The 18130-nt window shown below is 37.3% G+C and overlaps 1 protein-coding gene across 1 annotated transcript; it reads right to left on the reverse strand.

Moving 5' to 3' along the window:
- Window positions 1-5200: 5200 nt before the first annotated feature.
- LOC127450703 (desumoylating isopeptidase 1-like) lies at window positions 5201-17743 on the reverse strand. Its single transcript, XM_051714990.1, has 6 exons — window positions 17418-17743; window positions 16524-16545; window positions 12335-12404; window positions 9526-9635; window positions 9145-9267; window positions 5201-6492 (listed from the first exon to the last, which is right to left on the reverse strand). The coding sequence occupies exons 1-6, from the start codon at window positions 17497-17499 to the stop codon at window positions 6399-6401; spliced, it is 501 nt and encodes a 166-aa protein (XP_051570950.1). The 5' UTR covers window positions 17500-17743; the 3' UTR covers window positions 5201-6398.
- Between the last annotated feature and the right edge of the window lie 387 nt (window positions 17744-18130).

Consider the following 18130-nt stretch of genomic DNA (forward strand, 5'->3'; position numbering starts at 1 on the left):
TTTTAGGGAGTGGGAAAAAAATAAGGGGAAAAGAGGCCACGACTGGGTTAAGCCTGTCTCTATCTTTTGGGTAGTCGACTTGTCCCCAAAAAGGGCCGTTCGACACTCATAACTATGTTGGGGGAGGTTACGTGTCGACCTGGTGTGCTGGCTATGAGGCACACAGCAGTCTGCCCACCACACACCGCCAGTTCACGTAACACAGTTCAGCCAGTTGTGGCATTTCGTATAGGGACCCCTAGTGTCACTACATCGACACAACGTTGAGTGAGTGACAGATAGGGAATGTCATGGTTACTTGTGTAACCTCCATTCCCTGATGGAGGGAATGAGACGTTGTGTCCCTCCTGCCACAACGCTGAACTACCCGCTGAAATGGCCGGACCTTATATCGGCTCCTCAGCATAAAACCTGAATGAGTGGTTGCATACCAGCTCCTTTTATACCCATATGTCCGGGGGAGTGGCATGCAAATACCCCTCGCCAATTTTCATTGGCCTTTTATCAAAGACCAGAGGTGTCTCGGGCTCCCAAGAGTGACCCCTAGTGTCATTACATTGACACAATGTCTCGTTCCCTCCATCAGGGAACGGAGGTTACACAAGTAACCATGACTTTCTGTAGTATAAGATCTAAAAAATTCAGCGGCAAAGTCGCCTGGCCCCAGAGCATTGCCTGTAGGCGAGGCCTTAATTACCTCGCCAAGCTCCTCCAAGTTTATCTCAGAATCAAGAGAATTTTTTTGCTCAGTCGTCAGTTTAGGAAGTTGTAATGGTTCCACAAAGTTTCTAATATCCTCATCAGTAGACAAAGACGTGGAACTATAGAGATCAAGATAGAATTCTTTAAAAGCATTATTATTATCAGTGGCCGAGGTAAATATTTTACCACCAGCAGATTTCACTGAGGGAATGGTAGAAAAAGACTCTCTCTGTTTTATATATCTAGCCAGAAGCTTCCCTGCTTTGTCCCCCGACTCAAAGTATGACTGTCTTGCCCTGAATAGCCAAAACTCCACCTTCCGCGACAAAATAGTATTATATCTGTATTTCAATCAGGTCAATTCTCTGAGGCTATTAGATGACATTCTGTGTTTCAGCTCTGCCTCTGCACTTTTAATATTCCCTTCCAATTCCATGAGTTCTTTCGCTTTGGATTTTTTGGTGAATGTGGCATACTGTATGATCCGGCCCCTAAGAACCGCCTTAAGTGACTCCCAAGCCATGCCTACAGAGGATACTGAGGACCAGTTGGTCTCCATATAGACACTGATTTCAGCCTTTAATATTTGTTGGAATTTAGGATTTTGCAAAAGGGATACATTAAAGTGGCAACTATATGATTTCCTTTTCTTCATATGTGGCAACACCTCTAAACACACCAGGGCGTGATCTGAGACTAAAATGTTTCCAATTGAGCAATCAACAACAGATAAAATGAGGGACTTAGATATTTAAAAAAATCTGTTCTAGAGTAAATCTTATGGACCGATAAAAAAAAATTTATAGTCCCTCCCAGAAGGGTTCAAAAGTCTCTAAATATCTATAAGACCAAGATTTTTCCTGTGAAGCATCAATGTTGCACTAGGGGTCTTGCACACTTTTGCTTAACTATGATCAAGGACTGAGTCCATCAAAAGATTAAAGTCTCCTCCCAGTATTATATCATGAGGGGTGCCAGCGACTGGCAACATCCCAGCAAGATCTATAAAAAAGCCTTGATCATCAACGTTAGGTGCATAAATATTAGCTAAAATAAGACTTTGCCCCTGAATTTCAGCTAAAACAATAATGACTCTTCCTAATTTATCTTTAATTTGTTTGAGACATTTGAATTGTAGATGTTTACTTATCAGTGTATTGACTCCCCTGCTCTTACTCGAGCCAGCACTAAAGGAAAAATGCCCACCCCATATCCTCCCAAATTTTTCAGCTTCCTGCAGAGAAAGATGCGTTTCTTGAAGAAACACTATATCATATTTTTTACGTTTAAGAAGAGAAATAACCTTCCCTCTTTTTATGGGGTGTCCCAACCCATTCACATTCCACATGGAGAGAGACAATCCACTATATTAACATTTTACATTTTGACATATAAGAAAAAATAGATAGTGTATCAAAAACAAGATTATAAAGACCACATTTCAACATTAGTGCGACAATCAAAACCCGAACATCCCCCAGAAACAAACAAACAGAAAAAAGAAAAACTGGCGTCCGTCCCTCCAAACTCAAACAGTCCATGAATCCTACGAGAATTTCCCTCAATTTCCAGGTTATGGTCTGCTATGTCAAGCAGATTCGTGAAAGAGTCCATCCAGGAATTTCACTGCATCCTGTCCCTCTGCTCCCTCAGGGATTCCAACGATACGGACGTTATTCCGCCGGCTACAGTTCCCCATGTCCTCCAACTTCTCCTAGACACACTCCAAATCCACCTTGGTCGCTAGTGGATTAGCAGATAATTCCCTCTACAATTACTCCAGGTAATCGATCCGTTTCTCGATATCCCCCACTCTTGTAACCGCATCAGTGAACTTCGCCTCCATGGCAGTGATCAATCGACCTTCATCAGCATTGCCGACATGTTCAGCATCTCTCACCGCATTTCCAACACCTCTCCGACCAAATCGACTCCCAGGTTTGCGGCCTGCTCGGGGGTGTCAGCTTGAGCGCGTAAGTGTCTTTTATTGTCTCCAATGCCCGAGGATTTTGAATTTTTTGACATATTGTTCTCCTAGAACAGTTATGGAACAGAGTCTATCAAATCTCACGGTTTATGTCATAAAAAGTATTAAAACTAGCAAAGTGCGCAGAGCTCGCCATTCACATGTCCAATCCTCGCATGGCATCACCTTAAGTGAATTTTGAGAGTTTATTCACATATCAAGCGTTTCCATTCAGGTTTGTTTTAGTGCAAATTTAAAATTCACATAAAAATAGTTGGATGGACACCCAGCAAGTGAATTAAAGTAACATCTCAACAATCTTGTCAGGTAATGAGAGTTTGCTGTGAGGGACCAGAGATGGAAAAAGAGGAGAGGCATGAATGGAGAGCTATAAGAAGCCAAAGTGTAAGAGACATGAATACATGTACTCAAGCATAAGAGTTTTTCTCATTTCAGTCCAGAGAGAGGGAGGGAGAGAAAGTTTGAATGTTCTCAGAAATACCAAAACTGACAATCCAAACCAAACAAACATTATACAAGAACAAGCATGATGTAAAGACAGTCCTAGGATAAAACTTGAGTAAAACTCAAGAAGAACATTCAAAAAGAACATTCCATTTCTGTCTACTATTGCAGCTTTATTTTACTGCAGCCGACCTACTTAACATGGGGCACCATAGACAAGACAGTCAGGGTGTGAGATATCACGTTTAGACATTATGATGAAGCCCAAAATGAGTCTTTTGGAACATCAGCAGATATGTAGCTAAAACTTTAGTGTCTGTGAAATCATAATCTCTAATCTCTAATTAAAGTAGCAGTTTGCCAAAAAATTTAAATTTTCATTTACTTACCATCATGTTGTTCCAAACTGGTATGACTTTCTTTCTTGCGTGGAACACAAAAGCAGATGTTAGGCAGGAAGTTAGAATCCTGGATGGAAAAAAAGATGCAATCAAAGTGAATGGTGACTGAGGTCAAATTTCTGCTGCTTTTTTGTTCCATGGAGGAAAGTCAGTCATATGGGTTTGGAACAACATGACGGTGAGTAAATGATGACAGAATTTTCATTTTTGGATGTACTATCCCTTTAAGAAGTGATGATCTTATTTCAATATCACTAAAATGACACAAAGTGCAACAGGTCTGTCAAAAAGCATTTAAGATAAGACAAAATACTAACAGAATCAATCACAGGTCTCTTCGTAGAGATTATGTTTTGGTTAACTGCTTATTTCTATTTTGAGATGTTCTCTTAAGGCCTTTCTAGGTCATGCTGAAGTGTGCACCAAGGCTCTGGGTTGTCAGATTGAGGGTTTGTCACAGTCATAACACAATAACATGCACACACTTGTAAGCGTAAGTGTGGAAGGGGATACGGACCGTCTCCAAAGAAGTCACAGAGACTCCTAGAGTGACAGAGTGAGCCAGAATGAGCAAGCGAGAGAATGAGTCAGTGAATGAGTGTGTAACAGTGTTGACTTTGGAGGGAAACAGAGGTGCCCCCTCTGCAGTAAAATATCGGACTGCAGTGGTGCAGCTTCATCGGTTTGTCATGTGTTGGAAAGGTTCTGTTTTAGTAGGTGAAAACTACAACACTTTACAATATGGTTGGTTTAGGGAGTACAACTTTGATTGTACCAACACTTTGTATCTACACGTTGGTTTACTGTAGTGTAGATGCTGAAGTGAAGAATGTACAGAGAGATGAATGCCAGGAAAACTACTGACGTTTCACTGTGTAACAGCGACATCTTGTGTTCTCCAAGAGAAGCACAAGTTTCTCGGTCGTTCTCCAAATGTTTATTTCATTGTTTTGGTTGTACCTGCCTTATCTGAATAAAATCCCGGTCTCTTTGCCTATGATATATGGAATCTTTTTTTTATCTCCTAATAAAAGTAATTTTGTTGCACAGGTTGAAGAAAAATCTTCTCTTTTCTTTATAAATAACAAATACCATTATTGTGATGTAAGGATTAGTTATTTCTAATCAAGTTTTTATTTTTATTTTTTATTTAGTTTAGCATTTTAATATAGTCTAATAAATTTAATTAAAATGTAATTCATTAATAAATGATAAATTAAAATAAATAAAAAATACAAAACACAGAACTCTGTTTTGGGTTAGGGGATAGAGTTCATAAAATATACATTCCTGTTAACTGTCTGTATAACATAATTTACAACTAAAAATACAACTGGCTTCTGGCAGCATTTTGTGGACATTTCATTCGGAACCTGGAGCTCACGTGCACAGTGACGTTGCAAGGTGAGGCTTCAAGGGCTTAAGCCCATGATTTACATTTTTTTTAGGCACCTTATTTTTAAAAGAAGATCGCTGTTTTTTTTTTTGTTTGTTTGTTTGTTTGTTTGTTTTTAACAATCAATTCTTAATTGCGAGGGGGAGGCTTCAGGGGCTTAAGCCCCTGATATCTGTTTTTTGTTGGGGTTTTTTTTTTTGTTTTTTGTTTTTTGAGGGGGGGGGGTGGTATTTTAAGTCTAAAGTACAAGAAAATCTAAGTAGAGTACACTGATTAATACTGGTTCTCTTTAATGAGATGACAAATGAGTTTACAACTCAAAATAATCAGTGCAGTTGATTTGTAGCAACAACCTGATAATGATAACAATCACATAAAAACAATAAAGAAATGGCAACACAATGTTACATTAAGCATGTTATGCATATTACATACCATACAAACAATATCACTTGTGCAGGATAAATAAACTGATTCCAAAAGAAGAATATTTGATTAAATACCAATAGCAAAGCAATAGGTTCAGCCATACAACATTGACAACAGCAGCAAATGTTCCTTTAATGGATATAAAAACAGTGTTTTATCATAAAGCATATACATTAGCATTTAGCTGGATAAATAGGGGACAACGTACACTTGAAGCATAACACATATAAATAATTCTGACTTAATACAGTTATGTTAAAACATTTTCATTGTGCCCAAGCTGGCATGTTAAAGGCACAGATATGTAAGTTTCTCTTGGAATCTGAGCTATATTTATCATAGTCCATTTAGTCACTTTCAGTATCATCTTAAGAGTAAAATCTAATGCAAGTTAACTAGTAAGCCAAATACAACATGTGCTTCATTGTCACAAAGTTTCACATGCATACAAAAAATAAATAAATAAATACACAGATGTTGAAAATGAAATTCAAGATTCTTGTTTTTATATTCTTTTCACTTTTTTGGCTTGCAACTACAGTATTAAAACATGAACAGGTACAGCTGAGCATTGGAAAAAAAAAAAACTTGAACAGGCTGCACAAAATACTGTAAAAGGAATCAAAACTGACAATAAGGGAAAAAAGTTGGATTGTCCTAACAAGTCAACTTAAAAATAAACAACAAATGACCTCTGCATGTGTGGGCTGTAGAGATTCAAAATAAAGTTACGTAATAATATGAAAATCATAGAAACCGAGAAGTCCATACTGAAAAATATGAACCGTCAGTGATATGGGAGGATGACCCATGATCTTGTGCATAAAACATTTTAGGCAGGAACGGACTTCTCAAACTTTTTGTCTAACTGTGAATGTGGACAAAGATAGGTCAGATCTTATTCATAAGTGCTCTATGAATAAGATTTTCAAGCCAACTCTCATTTACAACAGGGCAAACGTGTGTGAACAAACAGCCTTTGTGTGAATTATTGCGTATTGTGTATGTATGTGTATGTCTGTGTGAATATAAAGCTAATCTAACTGTGTTTATTATGGCTGTTGATGACATTCCCACCAGGGGGGGCGATATGTATGGAGTCCAGGATTGGCCGCAACACCTGACCAAATGGCCTGAGAGAGAACGAGAGGAGAGCATGATGTAGAGTGAAAACTGTGAAAATCATACTGCTCTTGTTACATACATTTTCACTACTGGAAATGTGATAGTTGAAAATGAGAAAGCATCAGATTTGCAAACACAAATAAGAACCTGGAATCGGCTAAACCATCACAGATCACAAACAATTTGCAAAAACTGCCCTAGTACTTTAGGCCTGATGTGGGAAAATATGATTTCTTGAAAAAATGTAAAATAAATATAAATGATCGTGCACATAGGGCACAGTTTTTTAAGAATTACCTGCACATATAAAATAAAGTCTCAATTAAAAGAGTTAGTTGACCTAAAAATGAAAATTCTCTCATTATTTACTCACCCACTTGCCATCCCAGATGTGTATGACTTTCTTTCTTCTGTTGAATACAAAGATTTTTAGAAGAATATTTCTGCTCTGTTGGTCCATTCAGTGCAAGTGAATGGTGACTAGAACTTTGAAGCTCCAAAAGCACATAAAGGCATCAGAAATGTAATCCATATGACTCCAGTGGTTAAATCCATATCTTCTGAAGTGATATAATACATGTGGGTGAGAAACAGATCAGTATTTAAGTCCTTTTTTACTATAAATCTCCACTTTAACTTCCACATTCTTCTTTCGTTTTTGGCAATTCACATTCTTTGTGCATATCGCCACCTACTGGGCAGGGAAGATAATTTATAGTAAAAAGGACTTAAATATTGATCTGTTTCTCACCCACACCTATCATATCACTTCAGAAGACATGGATTTAACCACTGGAGTCTTATGGATTACTTTTATGCTGCTTTTATGTGCTTTTTGGACTTTCAAAGATCTGGCCACCATTATCTTGCATTGAATGGACCAATAGAGTAAGAAATATTCTTCTAAAAACTTTCATTTGTGTTCAGCAGAAGATACAGTGGATATAAAAAGTCTACACACCCCTGTGAAAACAGCAGGTTTTTGTGATGTAAAAAATGAAACAAAGATAAATCATATCAGACTTTTTGCACCTTTAATCTAAAAATTACAACCTATGCAATGCCACTGAAAACCAAAGTGACACATTTCAGAGAAAAAAAATATAAAAATAACTGCATAAGTGTGCAATTGGGTACGTGACTGTGTTCAGAATCAACCAATCATCAAGCTCATGTGAAATAGTACACACTTGTCTTCACCCGAAGTGACTCCAAATAAATCTCAGCTGTTCATGTAGGATTTTTCTGACATCTTCTTGGTTGCATGCTACTACAAGAGCCATGGGCCACAAAGAGCTTACAAAGCATCAACGGCATCTCATTGTTGAAAGGTATCGCTCAGGTGAGGGCTACAAAAACATTTCCAAAGGATTAGATACCATGGAACACAGTGAAGACGGTCATCAACAAGTGGAGAAAGTATGGCACAACAGTGACATTATCAAGAACAGGACGTCCCTCCAAAATTGATGAGAAGACAGAGAAAACTGGTCAGGGAGGCTGTCAAGAGGCCTACAGCAACATTAAAGGAGCTGCAGCTATTTCTGGCAAGTACTGGTTTCTCCCTACATGTGACAACTGTCTCCCATATTCTTCATCTGTCTGAGCTATGGGGCAGGGTGGCAAGACCAAGCCTTTTCTGATGAAAAAAAAAAAAACATCCAAGCCCGACAGAAACCTGTATCAAGTCTCCAAAACCATGTGGAAAAATGTGTTATGGTCTGATGAGACTAAGATTGAACTTTTTGCCCAAAATTGTAAAAGGTATGTTTGGCGCAAAAACAACACAGCACATCAGCAAAAGTACACCATATCCACGGTGAAGCATGGTGGTGGCAGCATCATGCTTTGGGGCTGCTTTTCTTCAGCTGGAACTGGGGCTTTAGTGAAGGTGGAGGGAATCATGAATAGCTCCAAGTACCAGTCAATTTTGGCACAGAACCTTCTGGCATCTGCTAGAAAGCTGAAAATGAAGAGATCTTTCACCTTTCCATATGACAATGATCCAAAGCACACATCCAAATCAACAAAAGAATGGCTTCAGCAAAAAAAGATTAATGTTTTGCAATGGCCCAGCCAGAGCCCAGACCTGAATCCTATAGAAAATCTGTGGGGGGACCTGAAGAGGGCCGTACACAGGAGATGCCCTCGCAATTTGACAGATCTGGAACGTTTTTGCAAAGAAGAGTGAGAAAATATTCCCAAGTCAAGATGTGTCAAGCTAATAGACTCTTATCCAAACAGACTGAGTGCTGTAATAAAATCAAAGAGTGCTTCAACTAAGTATTAGTTCAGGGATGTGCACACTTATGTAGTTAGGTTATTATACTTTTTTTTTTTTCTCTGAAATGTGTCACTTTGGTTTTCAGCGGCATTGCATAGGTTGTAATTTTTACATTAAAGGTGCAAAAATTCTGATATGACTTATCTTTGTTTAATTTTTTACATCACAAAAATCTGCTGTTTTAACAGGAGTGTGTAAACTTTTTATATCCACTGTAGAAAGTCATACACAGCTGGGATGGCAAGAGGGTGAGAAAATGATGAGAGAATTGTCATTTTGGGTGAACTGTTCCTTTAAGTAGTAAATACTTTATCCTGGATACGCATCTGTCCCTGAAAAATCTAAATGCAAGTGTGCTTATGTTTAGTATACTCACGTGGAGAGCACCTCAGAGGGCAGATCTGTAATGTAGGAGGGAATTTTATTGCCAGTCAGAAACTGGGCCACCTCATTAGTGAACGTGTTACAGTTGTGCTCAAACAATCTGTACTTGTCCCCACTACAGAGACATAGGGAGAGAAAGAGAGAGATATAGAGACAGCGATCTAAAAATTCCCTAAGTTTGAAACCACCAAACACGGTCTTCATAACACCTCCAGATAAGTGAACCTACAAACAAAAATTCAAGAATACAGAAGTCTACAAATGAGAGTTGTGTAGCTAAAATCTTTGTTGACCAAATGTTTTTGTACTGTAGAAAGACTAGAGACAAACAATGGAATTCTCCTTTTACTGTCAGTAATAAACACACAAAAACCTGTATGTTGTCTCTCCAAGTGAAGACAGATAGTCCATTAAGATCTCCTCTGTCACCTCTGTACTTCCCAGCTCAACCACTGTGTCTGGAGGTCCCAGCATCGTCCCACCCTGTAAACACACACAAAAAATGATATGGCTTGAACTGCCCTTGTAGTCACCCTAAAACAAATGTAACTCTTAAGATAATGTTTTCAAGGTCTCTTAATCTCATTAAGGTATTTTCCAGGGGGAAAAAAAGACAAAAACAATGTGTAATTCAGGATGTCATTATGCCATTGTCAAGCATTGTCAATGTGCACTGAGCATAATCTGGGGCAATGTTTGACAGACTGACTGTGCAATTCAGCAACAGTAGGCCAAAAGTCATGGATGTCACTTAGTGGTAGGGACAGTTTGGGTTGACGTCACAAAAAGGCGAAACACATGAAAAAGTTATGTGCAGATAATTTCAAATAATCTTTAACTATTTTGATAAACTGTCATTCTTCACGACCACATCAAGCACTCCAATGAATATTTCACATAATTAATTTGATAACTTGATCCGTACATCTAACAATGTCTGTAATTTTGTCGGTCAGTGCAGTGATGCATGGATCAGCCAAGATGTTTGCCAGAATGACTGATTGATCTCATGGTAAACTTTTTGCCTCTAGTACAAGGAGTTCTGGGTTCTAATCTGCCTTAATATAACTTTTTGATTTAATAAACGAAGATTGCATCTGAATGACAGTGGACGACTATTCGCTTGTTAACTTAAAAAACCTGAAATACACAAGTCTGGCCCTGTAAAAAATTACTGCATAAATCAATCCACTTCTCATTTAATGATCTGTCATCTCATACATCTTGAGCTCCCTAACTCCTCCTTACTGAGAGTATCAGTCTGTTTTCTATAAGCAAAATAGTTATATTTTGCATGTCTTCTCATCTGAAATTATTATAATGAACGGTGGATAGTACCTTGCTGGTTACGCATGCATATTACCTCACCAGTTCTTTGAAACATTGATGATTGGTTGAAACCTGCTGAGTGACGACAGTCCCACCTACTGGCCGGAACTGGTGTTCAACAGCTGACTACAAATGCTTTAAAACCCAGCCGATAGTTGCTTCTGCGGTGAACTGAATGAAAGTGCAAGCGGTTATCTTCCACTGCCAGCGGCCACTGCATTTCATCACGAACAAACCAACTACTGGGCAAACAAAGGCATAAAAACCTATTTTATTTGTTTAATGAAACACGTGTAAATCTTGATAAAATCTTCTAAAAAGTTCAGGGGCTTAAGCTCATGAAGCCTCCTCCTCACAACGCCACTGGTCACATGTGAGCTCCAGGTTCCAGGTTAAATGTCCACAGAATTCCACCAAAAGTCAGTTGCATTTTTAGAAGGGCTGTCGATTTAAGAATTTAATTTATTGTGATTAATTATATAAAAATAACACAAAAAATTTACGCAATTAATCATGCCCCCTGACGCGTATGTAAATTCCGTAATAATGAATTAGCCATTCAAGCTTAAAGTACATCTGTTTTTAAGAGCTATGCGGCTTAACAAATTTCAGAAGCAGCACAGACACAGAATTAGAACCACTCACTGAGGAAGCACAACACAAAGTTTCAAAGTTTCCACTACTTTGGAACAGCATCCTAAAAATGCGGCGTTTTTGTCACTGAATACCAGTGAGACGCTCCAAACACGTCCATCTGAAGCACGCACATGTACATACAGTAGAGAAAATATCATTTTGGGGTTTTATTCTGACGGCTGTTTAATAAAAAAATTTAAAAAAACAGTGGCCGATGGGGCTGTATTGTATTTTTTATTTTTTTTTAAAGAATAAAGAAAATACAAAAACTGAAAAATGGTGCAATGAAATACAAAAAATGTAAATGGTTCAACGAAATACAACAAATGAAATACGGTAGAGGCCAGTCCCCACATTAATGCAAAAATGTGGTCAAACTCCACACATGCAATCCATATGCATCCCAAAGAATTCTCAACCGATGAACAAAACTGGGAGCTCTCTTGCACAACGTTTGTTTTCACGTCTCTAATCAGCACACATGTGTGTAACATGAGAGAGTGCCGGAGAGCGGGTGTCGTAAAACTCTTAAAGGGGCCACGTCCAATTTATAACTAGAGTTAAATTGCATGAAATTTCTCCACTTGGCTACATATATTTATTATAGGCCCTACATATTATATTTATACATTTTTGAATTATGATGCATAATTTATATGAATTATCTTTATTTGGGGGCCTTTATAGCAAATAATGATGTATGAGATTAATTGCAATTAATTTGATTAATTAATCGGCATGTTATGTAACTAATTTGATTCAAAATTTTAATCAACTGACAGCCCTAAGTTTTTGTTGATAATGTTATATGGTCAGCAGGAATGTATATTTTACACTCTATTCCCTAACTCAAACCCCAACCATAAACCTATCCATTAGTGGAGTACATATGTAATTTTAGAACAATAATGCAACCTCCGAATCATGCACCATTGCTTATGTGAACAAAATTACTTCCTGGTTCCCATGGGACCAGAACCAATGTCTGTGATGTTGTTTGCACAATGTTCTATCAGTAGAGCTAGAGGGATATGTGATCACAAATATATTGATGCAAAAATGTCTGATGGGGATGGCGATTTTCAGTAATTTGGCTGAATGGTGTTGATTTTAATGTGCATTAACTTGGAAGCAACATGTCGATTTCCTGTGTGTTGGATTTGAAGTGCCTGTTCTATCTTGGGTCCTAAAAGTGTTGAGGTGGGTTTTGACTTTACCGGTGGGCAACTTGAGATCCCGGCCCCACCATAGAAGAATTCTTCTCCATAGACCACTATAGATGTGTGCCTGTGTAAACATATAAACATTAGGGTCATGGGAGAAAACACCTTCAGCTAACTCATAATACCTCACTGATTCTTGAGATAAGGGACAGAAAATGTCTTACATACAAAAGTACTCTTTATGTTAAAAATCAAGAAATTCAGGGCCTGGGTAGCTCAGCGAGTATTGACGCTGACTACCACCCCTGGAGTCGCGAGTTTAAATCCAGGGTGTGCTGAGTGACTCCAGCCAGGTCTCCTAAGCAACCAAATTGGCCCGGATGCTAGGGAGGGTAGAGTTGCATGGGGTAACCTCCTCGTGGTCGTGATTAGTGGTTCTCGCTCTCAATGGGGCGCGTGGTAAGTCGTGCGTGGATCGCGGAGAGTAGCATGAGTCTCCGCATGCTGGGAGTCTCTGCGGTGTCATGCACAACGAGCCACGTGATAAGATGCGCGGATTGACGGTCTCAGAAGCGGAGGCAACTGAGACTTGTCCTCCGCCACCCGGACTGAGGTGAGTAACCGCGCCACCACGAGGACCTAAGTAGTGGGAATTGGGCATTCCAAATTGGGGAAAAAAAGGGGATCAAAAAAATTTTTTTTTTAAATCAAGAAATTCATAATAATAAAAATACTGGAAAAGTTGAATCTAAAGGGAATGTGTATACTCAGGTCATTTATTACTTATATTTTTAATAATTTCATTATACCTTTTTTAAATGAATGCTCTATACTTGGAAGCACATGTAACTTAACCTGTCCTCAGCAAGAGGTCACAATGTTAAACAGCCAAAAAGTGTTTAAAAATGCAACAAATTCATAAATATAAATATCAAATAAAAGGTAGGGATCTATAAGATATCAAACAATACATAAAGTAAACTTTAAATTATATTTTCTATTAAAAAGAAAAAGTTGTGTCCTCACTTTGCCTCAACTCAGACAGAATAAATCAGACAATGTCATGGTCAGCTGTAACTCTGAGGACCCCATTCCCACTCCCTGCTCATGGTGGATGCAACAGTAGGACACGTGGTCTGGTAAGTTTTATATTTTCAACTAAAAATGTTTAAGTCTCTGTGGTCACAGCTTCAACATGTCAACTCTGTCATTCCCATGATGATAATTTCTGTTAGAAAGTTTTGGCATTTTAGTTTAGGTTATAGAGGCAGCTTCAACTGTCTCCAGTGTATAACAAATGGTTAAGATGGAAAAATATTTTTATTGTCAACTCTGTCAGAATTTTTTATTGTAAAAACAGAAAACAATTTATAGAATGTATTTTATCACTTAACTCCTTTACTGAACACCATTTTTAGATAATTAAAGACTTTACACTATTGTCTGATGGATTAAATTAAAATAGCATTTTTTTAGTGTGTCTGACAGAGTTGACAAAAATGACAGTAAGATGTAAGTTATGAAGTCAATAAATGTCAATTTAAAAAAAAAAAAATTGAAAAAAGCATTTTTATACAAACCTGTTCCCTTACATGGTTCATTAGCTGAAAACTTTGTCTACAAATATATCCATTTCAAATTAATTTAGTATTAAAAAAATAAAACTCTTAATAAATTAAACGTGTTTTGTCATTATCTCAAGAATCAGTGACCTTATATATTATATAACTAAATTAATTTGTGTTTTTTTTTTTTTTTTTTTTAACTCCAGGCAACTTTATGTCCCAGGGATTTAATATTAATATTTTATTAAACAGATTTCAACATTTTCCTTCCTGTCATATGACGGTAGCATAAAAACTGACTTGTAAAATTTTTACAAGGCCTTCATCCTTTATTTTTGGTACTTTTTAAATGTCTTTTATGTATAGATTTGACTGTTTTTGTACCAGACCCAGACTTTCAATATTAAACTATGAAAATCCATTCTAAAAATACAAATGATTACATGTTTACACATTTATTGCATGATAATCTCAGAGTGAAATAAACATTAACCATTTAAATATTTATTGTGTGAAATGATTTCTTTCAATTTTTAAACAATTATGACTGTTCCACAACTGTGGCGTCATTTTCACCACACCAAACAACTTTTCCCCTAATACAGTTTTTTCAAAATTTAGTTCGGAGAGCAATTATTTTACATGGGGAATTTCTCTCAACTCCCGCGAGAAAATTCCCGGCCAAATTACCTACTGTTTTTCTGACAAACACCAAGGTTGTGTGGTAATTTAATTACCGTCCGAATCCACATCTCTGAGTTTATAATCCAAAAGCCATTTTGGAAATCCTTTTTGACTACTGCTAAGTGCCGTACGTTTGCGCTGCACGTGGTAACAGCTCTGGTGGTAATGGACAGTTGTGAAAGTTGCAGGATTGTGTAACAGAAATGTTTGAAATAATTCACAATAATAAAATTATGTCGCAGCTCCACCACAGTGAGTGGGAACTCTTAAATAGAAGAGAAAGAAAAATGAGATCCAGATCACGTAAACTTTTGAAATGGTCCATTATTATGGCAGCAATGTAATAAAATTGTAATATATCACATTTTTGTGTGGAAGCATATACTAAATACATTTATACATAGGGCTTGCATGACTACTCATTTATACGGGCCGAGTATCCCAGAAAAGTTGCTTATTTAAAAGGTTTAATTTCCACCTCCACTTTTTAAACACTGACAGATAATTCCAAATGATGTCTGTCATGTTGATAGATAAAACATAAGAAAACCATTTTTACCATAGCTCCTCAAATGTAATTTTTACTATCTTTACTGTCCTTGATTTGTGCGGCTTCAGTATCTCCTTGCGTGCGCTTAGGAGAGAGTGCGCAAACGGCGCAACTGAGGTGATGTGGGTGACGAAACATGCGTATCCCCATTGACAGATTTATTTGGCTGCGTTGATAAACAGTCTTGTCCTTATAGTTTCTTGATTCGTTTAATTGCTCTTTGCAAGAATTTTGGCTTGTTCCGTATGTGAAAATGTACACTGTAAATGTCCACAGAGCTTTACAGCGCGGTTCCCTCATGCTTTAAAAATGTTATTTTCACTTTAGCGTAATTCCAAACATATTAAAACGCAAATACAGAGGACACAGTTTGTGTATTGATGAATTTTCCATATAACAAGCGAAACTGCAATCATGTGATCGACAAAGAGTCTCACTCGTCCCCTGTGATTTAATTGTCATCCGAACGCAAGAGTTTTATCACAGAGGAGCCATGAAAATTTACTTTTACAGACGTCACCCTGAGAAACAATTGACGTCCAAATCGACAAAAGTGTCAGTGAAGAGCATGCTTGAGGTGAAATATGATGGAAAATATCAATTGTGTGCAGAATATTTTTATTGGGCGTCATTTCCAGTCCAGCTGTAATTTTGCCAAATGATGCAAAAAGTGTGAAAATGTTGTTTAATTGAGTGTTTTTAGGATATATAAAATGTTAGCAATGAAATTAGCCTCAGCAAGACATCGGAGTTGGCCATTTTATTTGAAAAACATTAAAAACATCATGTCCATCACATCCATTTCCACCACAGCATAAAACACAATGCAGAAATTTCATTTGTTACAATAATTACATAAATCTCCAGTGATGCATGTATGGACACTGTTGGACATTGTTAGAAGACAAGTTACAAAAAAAAATGTGAGAGTGTGAAAAATATTTTACCAAGACTTTACTTATACTTTCTGCACTGTGCTAAAAGAACCCGAAGTTGAAGAAGTCAAGTGTGTGTGTGTGTGTGTGTGTGTGTGTGTGTGTGTGTGTGTGTGTGTATACATGTTTATACTACACTGTGGGGACCAATGTAGTATAAGATAGATTTGTCCCCACAAGGATACTAAAACCTGAGATCACCTACCTTGTGGGGCACAGCCAGCGGTCCCCACAAGGGAAATGGCTTATTAAACATACTAAACTATGGTTTTTTGAAAATGTAAAAATGCAAAAAGTTTTCTGTAAGGGTTAGGTTTAGGGGTAGGGGATACAAATTATCATTAGATCTGTATAAAATCCATAAAATGCATGGAAGTCTATGGAGAGTCCCCACAATGATATAAGTTTGTTTGTTTGTGTGTGTGTGTGTGTGTGTGTGTGTGTGTGTGTGATTTTTTTATATGTAATCTATTACACAGTAGCTATTATAGAAAATGTAATTCACTTACCAAATCCCATCAAGCTGTTTTCCTGTAACAAAGAGAATGTTTTAAGAATACTGAGAGCGAATAAAAATAATTTATGTATTTTCAATGTAATGTATGTATTGTTTTACTAAGCCTTTTCGTCAACAAAAATTTTGTATCGCCATGGAATAGACAAAGTTTTTTTTTTTTTTTTTTTTAATTGAACTGAATTGAATCTTCCTATTCTCAGAGATATTCCTTATAATAGGTTATAATATTAAAATAATTATACTAGGTCATGAACGAGAAGTGGTACATTATATGAATACTTAACTTATATAACTACTTGGTTAAATTGTTTTCCGTTTGATGAACTGGCTTCATAATAATAATAATAATAATAACCACTAGTGGTCCAGCGCGTGACGCACGATTAATTGCGATAAAGAACGTCATGTTCTAAACCCTCTCTGCACTGCATTCGTTAATACTACTATATAACTGAAAAGCCATCGGTCTCAATGTAAACAGCTTTTAAGGATAATGTCAATAAAATGTGCCTCCACCGATCAGCTCAGCCGCACAGTCTTTGGATGCCACGGCCCATACCCGAATTTAAAACTCTACTACAGTGAAGGCTTACTCATTAATATTCATGAGTCAAGCCTTTGCTATTGGGTGGTAACAACGTAACGTCATCATTACATAATTAATAATCAAAATATATATATATCATTAGGTTCTAAGTCTTCGCCATTGGAATGTTACCAACGACGTCAGCTTTACTAGATTAATATTCATGAGCCAAGTCTTTGCCGTTGGAAGATTACCAAACATGACCTCTGCTACATTGACGAGAAAAGCCTACCTCATAGTAGGATTTGCTGTTTAGCAGCCCGCACTATCGTAACGTTAAAGGTCTCTTTAATCACTCACCTAACATTATCGGGCTGATCTGGCGTGCCATTCCCCGAGACAAATCATAAATGAAGAGCTGCACTTTAAACGTCGAGTCCATGTTTGTGCTGGTGGTTTCGGCTAACTGGCCTCTCCGCGGTGTCCTGCTCGTGCGTTAAACGGCCTTAAGATGCACAAATGTGTACGATTCTCTTACATATTTATAAATGTATTAAATATTGTAGCTATATCGGAGTTTTTGAGAATCAAGAACATTAGGATGGGCTGAAGGATAAAATACGGCACATAAGCTCTTTTAAAATGCTGTCAAGATAAATGGAGTCTGTCCATGAAGCGTCACGCGCGTCAATATAACGGCACATCAGCGCCATCTACCGTGTTTTCAGACGATTACCTCAAGAAGACTTGAAAATAACACAAAACAAGCCCCTGATAAATTAGACAATTGTTGTTTCAGTTTGTACGTCTGTTTTTACTGTTATAAAAATCGTAATGACAATTTGCTGACCCATTTCTATCTCCACATTACTTCATTTCTTCATTCATATCAGTGGCAAAATGCTTAATTTTTTTTTTTTTTTTTTTTCGATGTTTACACGTCTTGTACTGGCTGCAGTTTTATCCTTTTCCCGCGCTGTTTTTCTACTCGTCTTGCCTATTAAACTCTGAGATGAAATTTAACATTTGAAGAGAAAATCCAAACCTTAACAAGAATTTCTGCAACTGAGACA

The sequence above is a fragment of the Myxocyprinus asiaticus genome, chromosome 13 (genome assembly GCF_019703515.2).
Source record: "Myxocyprinus asiaticus isolate MX2 ecotype Aquarium Trade chromosome 13, UBuf_Myxa_2, whole genome shotgun sequence".
NCBI lineage: Eukaryota > Metazoa > Chordata > Actinopteri > Cypriniformes > Catostomidae > Myxocyprinus > Myxocyprinus asiaticus.

What these genes read in the sequence shown, in the direction of transcription:
- LOC127450703 (XM_051714990.1), bottom strand. Translation starts at nt 17,499, where the DNA reads ATGGACTCGACGTTTAAAGTGCAGCTCTTCATTTATGATTTGTCTCGG. An exon ending in GATCAGCCCGATAATGTTAG is followed by an intron (nt 16,546 to 17,417) that starts GTGAGTGATTAA and finishes TCTTTGTTACAG; the next exon opens with GAAAACAGCTTGATGGGATT. An exon ending in CTTGGAGAGACAACATACAG is followed by an intron (nt 9,268 to 9,525) that starts GTTTTTGTGTGT and finishes ATGTCTCTGTAG; the next exon opens with TGGGGACAAGTACAGATTGT.